At 35.1% G+C, this 8,490-nt stretch overlaps 1 protein-coding gene across 2 annotated transcripts; it reads left to right on the forward strand.

Moving 5' to 3' along the window:
- Positions 1 to 1,028: 1,028 nt before the first annotated feature.
- On the forward strand, positions 1,029 to 7,284 carry LOC107909751 (probable LRR receptor-like serine/threonine-protein kinase At1g67720). 2 transcript variants are annotated; one of them, XM_016837393.2, is made up of 16 exons: positions 1,126 to 1,283; positions 1,363 to 1,490; positions 1,642 to 2,179; positions 2,290 to 2,801; positions 2,929 to 3,061; positions 3,222 to 3,293; positions 3,379 to 3,447; positions 3,581 to 3,652; positions 3,816 to 3,884; positions 4,584 to 4,756; positions 4,847 to 5,100; positions 5,821 to 5,947; positions 6,052 to 6,117; positions 6,198 to 6,384; positions 6,460 to 6,592; positions 6,689 to 7,284. In XM_016837393.2, the coding sequence occupies exons 2-16, from the start codon at positions 1,421 to 1,423 to the stop codon at positions 7,010 to 7,012; spliced, it is 2,799 nt and encodes a 932-aa protein (XP_016692882.1). In that variant the 5' UTR covers positions 1,126 to 1,283; positions 1,363 to 1,420; the 3' UTR covers positions 7,013 to 7,284. The 2 variants fall into 2 exon arrangements, with proteins under 2 accessions (XP_016692881.1, XP_016692882.1); XM_016837392.2 differs by having other exon boundaries at positions 1,029 to 1,490.
- The last annotated feature ends 1,206 nt before the right edge of the window (positions 7,285 to 8,490 follow it).

Raw genomic sequence — 8,490 nt, forward strand, 5'->3', positions numbered from 1 at the left:
AATTAAATCAAATTAGAATAACAAGACTTTTTAAAAACAAGGCTCAAATCCCTAACCTAAATCACATAAATAGAGTATTTAATCACAAAAATAGAGACTTAGTTGCTGACATAAATTAACAAACAATCGTTCACATAAATCAATTTTTTGCATTTAAGATTTCATGTGTAGAAACTTTGATTTCAAATGGGAAACTCTTTGAAAAGGATGACTTTAATATTTATTTTAACTAAGACTATAATATTTTTGTTTATATAAATTTTGTATTTACTTCTTTTTTATTAATTACATGTGGTTTAGGTTTAATTATTTATTTTTTAAAAATTAAATTTATTTTAATCTTTTGGTTTATTTAATTTTTCACATATTAATATATTATGCATGTAAAATTAATGATTTAAAATTTCTTTTTCAAAAGTTTGCGCATGTTAAATTTTAATTGATTAACTTAATATTCACTAACAATGTTAATTCTATAAAAACATTTTTATAGAATTAAATAATCGAATGGATTAATTTCGATTTCTATATTAATCAATTGGTGCTAGAAATTTAAAATCAAATCGGCTAAAACAGGCACAGAAAATTGAGGAAAATCACTCCTCACATCCCTGATTTGGTGGGGGAGGAAATTGAAGTTGTCCAGTTGTGGAGAAATGGTTAAAAGTTAAAGAAATTCATATTTGCATCAAAATAGCTTTCATCTTTTTCAGTCTCTTTTCCCAAAGCTTGAAAAAGTTTGCGGACAAGTTGGGTCAAAGCGACATGCTTTTGTTTACCATAAATCAAAAGCAATAACATTGTAATTTAAAGGCTTAATTAACGTGTTTGTGGTACAATCTTGTTTCAATTAATATTCTTTCCATTAATTAAAAGATGTTTTTATTTTTATTTTTTTGCATGGCCAACCTTCTTTTCCCTCCAATCACTGTCAAACTCAGTCACATTAAATAGTAGGAAATACCAACATTAGCTTCTTCTTTTTTCTCAGAATATAGTAATTTTTAGACTAATATTCTTGCCCAATATTTTCTTTTTTTACCCTTTCATCCTGCATTTATTTCTAGCTGATGTTTTTATGTCACACTATTTCTTTATAATATTTTATATATAGCTTTCTTTTTATTTTTTTCTGAAAAAGCAAGCATGAAATCTTTTATTCTTGGGAAAAGGAGATTCCCAAAATCAAAAGAAATGGAAAATAAATAAAAATACAAAAGGAACAGCCGTGAATGAACATTGCATAAACTCATCAATCAGGGGGAAAAAAAAACAGCTAAAAGGTTAGTGGCTTAGTGGAGTAAAGAAGGGTTGGATGTTGAACTAAAACCCACAATTTCTTTTCTTTCTTATTATTTACAGAAAATTTACAAGTCTAAAAAGATCAAAAGGATCAGTTTTGCCGCCTTCATCTTCTTCAATGGTTTCATTTACACAGTTTTGTATACTGTATTTCTACTTTATTGCCTCTGTTGTATCCCAAGTTTCAGGTATGTTTAGTAAATCTCTGTATTCATGGAATTCCAGGATTGTTTATCATGTAGTATGATTACATGAATTAAGAATTAAGGAAGAAATCTTGGGAAATTTTGTATATGATCAACATCGTGGTTTTTGTTTTTTTTAATGGTGCCTCTGCAGAGTTTATCAGTATAGATTGTGGAAGCACAAGTAATTACACTGACCCTAGTACTGGACTTTCATGGAGTTCAGACATGGATATCATGAAACATGGGAGACAAGTGAAGGTCGAAAACCCGAACGGGAACTCGATGCAGTTTCGAACTCGAAGAGACTTCCCTTCGGACAACAAGAAGTACTGTTACAATTTGAGCACCAAGGAGAGAAGAAGGTACCTTGTTCGTGCAACCTTTCAGTATGGGAGCCCTGCGAATGTAGATGCATATCCCAAATTCGAAATTTATCTAGATGCAACTCAGTGGGCAACCGTGACAATTCAGGATGGCTCCAGGAAATATGTGAATGAAATGATCATAAGGGCTCCTTCAGATTCCATTGATGTTTGCATATGCTGTGCAACAACTGGTTTTCCTTTCATTTCCACTCTTGAGCTTCGCCCCTTGAATCTTTCCATGTATGCAACAGATTATGAGGGTGATTTCTTCTTGAATGTTGCAGCAAGAGTGAATTTTGGTGCTTTAACTAAGGATTTAGTGAGGTAAAGTATGAGCTGCCGTGGTATCTGAGAACTGTTTGATGTTTTGCTTCATATGCAAGGCATTTGATGGTATCCGTTTTGATTTATGAAATTGGAATTTGCATTTGTAGGTACCCAGATGATCCATATGACAGATTTTGGGAGTCTGATCTTGATAGGAGGCAAAATTTTCTTGTAGGAGTGGCACCTGGAACAGCAAGAATCAGCACTTCGAAGAATGTTGATATAAGAACCAGAGAATATCCGCCTGTTAAAGTGATGCAAACAGCAGTTGTGGGCACTGAAGGAGAGCTTAGCTACAGGTTGAACCTCGAAGGGTTCCCAGCCAATGCTCGAGCCTATGCGTACTTTGCTGAAATTGAAGATTTGGCTCCGAATGAAACCCGTAAATTCCAACTGCGAGAACCTTACATCCCTGATTATAGCAATGCTGTGGTGAACATAGCTGAGAATGCCAACGGAAGCTACACGCTATATGAACCGAGTTATATGAACGTCACCCTCGATTTCGTTCTGTCATTCACCTTTTCCAAGACAAATGATTCCACTGAAGGACCACTCCTTAATGCAATGGAGATAAGCAAATACCAGCAGATTGCTGCCAAAACCGAGAGGCAAGATGGTAAGATGGCCTTGGTGTGTTTTGATTTTATATAACTTTTGATCATATTGCACATTATAGCATGTGTGTTCAAGGAATTGGCTTGACTCAATGAGCTAAATGACTCAGTGCCTTGTTGAATTGTCAGTGACTGCTCTCAATGCCATTCGCAATATGTCCGCTGAAAGCGTTTGGGTGAATGAAGGAGGTGATCCTTGTGTTCCTACTCATTGGGAATGGGTAAATTGCAGCCCAACACCACCACCAAGAATAACAAAAATGTAATGCATTTGAACTTGGTAAATTTCTTGTTCATTTCATAACTTATATTACACTTTACTGAATTATCTTTGGTCATTAAAACAACTTTGTTAAGTTCTTTTTAGATTGGTTATTCTATTCTTCATGATGGTTGATGGACTCTTTGAACCTGATGAACAGTGCACTGTCAGGACGGAATCTGAAGGGCCAAATTCCATCTGAGATTAATCACATGGAGGAATTGACTGAGTTGTAAGTCCTATAGTTCTACATCCAAGACTTAATCTTCGCTAATTTTGCCTATTACTATCCACTAAAAAGCTATCATCTTCTTTAGGTGGTTGGACTTCAACTCCTTAACAGGGCCACTCCCTGATATGAGTAACCTTATCAATCTGGAAATTCTGTAAGCTCTTCACCGTACAAAATACATAGACCTGTACTAGCTTTCCTTAAGAATTCAGGATTGGCATTTCACTCTGGTACTTAGTTTTTATCATGAGCTACTCCTCACTCGCATCTTTTCCCGGTGCTTGCAGACATCTGGAGAACAATAAACTTAGCGGTTCACTACCTTTGTACCTCGGTCGTTTGCCTAACTTGCAAGCATTGTATGTGGAAATCTTGATTTCTTATCTCTTATTTCTGGATCATTAAACATGATTAGATAGTTTGTTTTTAACAAAAATTCTATTAGAAGCAGATAGTTTAGGCTTTTTTTTCCTGATATATCTATTTCAAAGCTTCAACAAAAGGGTAATCTGTACATTTCAGGTACATACAGAACAACTCGTTTTCTGGGGAAATTCCTGCAGCACTGCTGAGCAAGAAAATAAGTTTCAAGTGAGTACCTTTTAGTTATGCATTACTTCTAAGGTCCAGAAAAAAAAGTGGTTCGTATTTGAGGACCATTTTAGTGGATAAATACATAAGTTTTTTGCAGCTGCAAAGAATTAAACGTTCCCAGTGTCTTGTTATATCTGCATCCGGAACAACAAATAGGAGCCTGATGATAAGTTGATAAAAGAGCTCTGGCATCATAGGTTCTATAATGCTTTTGATCACACGAAAGGCATACAACAATTCATAATGTATAACTAGCTTGTAAAACCTATGTTATCTAGATTCAAGTGTTAGATACTGATATATTTCTGATATATGTATTTTCTTTTTTGAAGTTCTTTCATATATTTGAAGGATCATACTCCTACTAACGTTAAAATATGTGTTTGGCATTCATGTTGGACATGGGTACTTTACGAATCCAGGTGACATAGTGAAAAACCATTTTAAACAAAAGACCCTAACTTCCCTTGGAACTTAACCTCACAACAAAATGATGATGACATTATGCCCTTTACTCAACATGGTACTAAATACTGCACTAGTGATGCTGAAAGACCTTAGGGCAATGCATCTATTTTAAGGATTATAATCCTAGAATCATTAGAACATAAGTAAAGAGTTCTGAAGACAGATCTGAAAATGCAGTGCTATGTGATCCAGCTAGGTAAATTTATAAATATATCTCTTCTGTTGCAGCTATGAAGGTAATCCTGGACTACATAATGAGGCACAGAGAAAACTGCGTTTTAAGTTGATACTTGGGGCCTCAATTGGAGTGCTGGCAGTTTTATTAATTCTTTTCTTGGGAAGTTTAATATTGTTGCGCAATTTCCGAAGGAAGATGTCTCACCAAAAATGCGATGAAAATGGTGTGAAAATGCTTAGAATTACTTATTGTTTATCACTTATGCAATGTGCAAGCCTTAACATTTCCAACATTGATTTTTTGTTTTCATCAGGTAACTCCACGCAACCAGGCACCAAACAATCAACAGCATGTTCAATAGCACGGGGTGGGCATTTACTGGACGAAGGTGTGGCATACTGCATCTCACTGTCTGATCTAGAAGAAGCAACTAACAACTTTACCAAAAAGATAGGGAAAGGAAGTTTTGGATCTGTCTACTATGGCAAAATGAAAGATGGAAAAGAGGTTGCAGTCAAGACTATGGCTGATTCATCAAGCCACTTGAATAAGCAATTTGTGACTGAGGTAGTGTCCCATAATCCCATTTTTCTAACTCTCTTTACACATTCACAATTTAGTGAACTTATAAATCACTGTATGTGCTAACATGTTTTATAGTTTTAGTAATCCACAGGTAATAAAATCATTAACGGATAAACTAGATTAAGTGAGTAAAAGGAGATTGTAGTCTGGGATAGGGGAAGGGTTTGCACTTTGCAGATATTTGGTTTCGGACCCTAAGAATGCTAGATGCCACCTTTTGAGAGTGACTACATTAATCAACAGGATTATTCTCTTTTGACCATACGGAAAAGCTATGAATTGCCTATATCTGCAATATGAATTTGAGATTTTTAACTGCCTGTTCCTTTTAAGAGAATGTCAAAAGTTTAGGTTCCTAGATTCTCAGTTGTTCCCACAGACCCCTCCCCCCTTTAACATTCTGTCATTGTCTAGTGGAAGGAATAACTAAGATTCTCCCATTTAGGCCATACAGTCAACAAAGAACAAAAGGTGGGAGAGTTAGAGCATCCTTATGAAAATAAATTTGTTAGCTGAAAATATCATATGGCTTTGTTTCAATACTATTGAGGCCAGTCCACTTGCAAGGATCAATAATTTGTTTATTCTTGTCCTTGAAACTGTTACATACTGGCCAGTATAACCAATATCAGTACCATATGGATAACCTTGAATTTTTACCTCACACTATATGGTTAAGTGATGACTGAAACATGCTTGCAGGTTGCCCTCTTATCAAGAATTCATCATAGAAACTTGGTTCCTCTAATTGGATACTGCGAAGAAGCTCATCAACGGATATTAGTTTACGAATATATGCACAATGGAACTTTGAGGGATCACATACATGGTTTTCTTCTCTAACAAGAAATCAATTTATTTGTTTTCCATATTTTATCTTTTCCAAAAGCTTAGTGTGGTCAAAACAATTCAGAACCATGTGCATGATGGCAGGTTCAGTCAACCAGAAGCCCTTGGATTGGCTTGCTCGTTTAAAAATTGCAGAAGATGCAGCTAAAGGTTTAGTATTGAAGCTCTCAATAATTCATGCATTGGTATTTAGCTTTTTTAAGAATAAACATAAAGTTAGATTTCTGTAGGCCTTGAGTACTTGCACACTGGCTGCAATCCCAGTATCATTCACCGAGATGTTAAAACAAGCAACATTCTTCTAGACATTAACATGAGAGCAAAAGTGTCCGATTTCGGACTTTCGAGGCAAGCTGAAGAAGATTTAACCCATGTATCAAGTGTGGCACGAGGAACAGTTGGTTACCTAGATCCTGAGTAAGCTATACAGGATACCATTCACTAACAATTTATTATCACGTGCTTACGTAATTCATTTATATGTTGTAACAGATACTATGCAAGTCAACAATTGACTGAAAAGAGTGATGTTTATAGTTTCGGGGTTGTTCTTCTGGAACTTATCTCCGGAAAGAAACCGGTATCAGTAGAAGATTTTGGTCCTGAACTGAACATTGTTCACTGGGTACATTTCTCTGCAACTTTCAACCATTTCTTAGTATATCTGGAGCTGAATCGAAGTAGAAATACCTGAGCTATTTGTTTTTTGTTTTTTTTACAGGCAAGATCCTTAATACGCAAAGGTGATGTAATAAGCATTGTAGATCCATTTCTGGTAGGAAATGTGAAAATAGAGTCAATCTGGAGGATTGCAGAAGTGGCTATTCAATGTGTCGAACAGCATGGATACTCCCGGCCCAAGATGCAGGAAATCATTTTGGCGATACAAGATGCAATGAAGATAGAGAAAGGCGACGAGGGCAATGCAAAGTTAGCTTGTGGTAGTTCCAGGGGCCAATCTTCCAGGAAAACTTTGCTTGCTAGCTTTCTTGAAATTGAGAGTCCTGATTTGTCAAATGGTAGCCTAGTCCCATCTGCTAGATGATTTTGTAGCTCAACCTGCTGATATCTTTGGAGTATGATGAATCTCAATGCCGTTTAACACTTGGCTTGTATATTTGGAATGTAAACAACTGTAACACCTGCCTTTAGATGTGCAAAACTATATGGAAATAGAACCCGGGATTTAGATATCCAAAACCGTAACACGTGTGGGTTTCAATTCTAACTTTTACTACCCTTTCTTTATTCTTAAGTTATAGTCTTTGTTTTGTACCAAGAAAACATATGGAAATAAAAGAAAGTATTTTTAGGTAAGAGAATTGTATTTTAGTCGAACTTTCTTGACCAAATTATATTCATTCAAGATATGGAGAATGTAGAAACTAACGTCGATAATGACAATATAGAATGATCACAAAGCAAAAAGAAAGAAAAAAATAAGAACATACTGATTTTACATGGAAATCATATTGGGAAAAAATCACAGGCAGAGAAGAAGAAAATCCACTAATGTTGAAATTTGAATGATACAAGAAAAGTTTAGACTACATCTATTTATAGGTTGAAAAATCTTATTATAATCAATGTAAAATAAAACAAGTATAATTCTATATATATGGATTTTAATTTTATTTTAATTTACCACTGTTTTTTATTTTAATAAGGATTTGAGTCATTCAACTCTAACAATCTCCACTTTGACACGAATTCTCAACGAATAAGTTCTTCACCACGAACTCTAAACAAACAAGTTCTCCACCTCTTCCACGAAACCCCTTAAGGGGTGTTATTCAACAAAGAACACCAACCAAGTCCAATCAATGCTCAAACTTGGTTATAGGAAGTGACTTAGTCATCATATTTGCAGGATTTTCATGAGTACTAACTTTGCTTACAACAATATCACACAAGCAATAATATCATGCACAAAATGATATCGAACATCAATGTGCTTTGTTCTCTCATGAAACATTTGATCCTTCATAAGAAAGATGACAGTCTGATTGTCACAAAACACTATATTGATCTGAAGGTCTTTACTGAGTTCACCAACGAGTCCCTTTAACCAAATAGCTTATTTACAAGCCTCAATAATTGCCATGTACTCAACTTCAGTAGTAGACAAAGCAACTATAGTTTGCAAAGTAACTTTCCAACTAATTGCGCAACCCCCAATTGTAAAGACATACCCTGTTAGAGATATTATTTTATCAAGGTCTCCAATAAAATTAGAATCAATATACCCAATGACTCCATTTCTAGTTCTTCCAAACTGTAAGCAAACATCAGTAGTACCTCGTAAGTATCTGAAAATCCACTAAACTGCTTTCCAATGTTCTTTATCGAGATTTTTCATTATCTACTAATTGCACTAACTGCATTTGACAAATCTGGACATGAGCAACCATAACATACGTTAGAGATCTCACTGCACTAGAATATGGAACACGTGACATGTAGTCAATCTTATCATCTGATTGCGGAGACAAAGTCGATGAAAGTCTGAAGTTTTCTATTTTC

The sequence above is a fragment of the Gossypium hirsutum genome, chromosome D02 (genome assembly GCF_007990345.1).
Source record: "Gossypium hirsutum isolate 1008001.06 chromosome D02, Gossypium_hirsutum_v2.1, whole genome shotgun sequence".
Classification (NCBI taxonomy): Eukaryota; Viridiplantae; Streptophyta; class Magnoliopsida; order Malvales; family Malvaceae; genus Gossypium; species Gossypium hirsutum.

Coding starts and splice junctions, on each gene's coding strand:
- LOC107909751 (XM_016837392.2), top strand. CDS start 1,421: ATGGTTTCATTTACACAGTTTTGTATACTGTATTTCTACTTTATTGCC. Junction 3,062..3,221: donor CCACCAAGAATAACAAAAAT/GTAATGCATTTG, acceptor CCTGATGAACAG/TGCACTGTCAGGACGGAATC. Junction 6,385..6,459: donor GTTGGTTACCTAGATCCTGA/GTAAGCTATACA, acceptor ATGTTGTAACAG/ATACTATGCAAGTCAACAAT.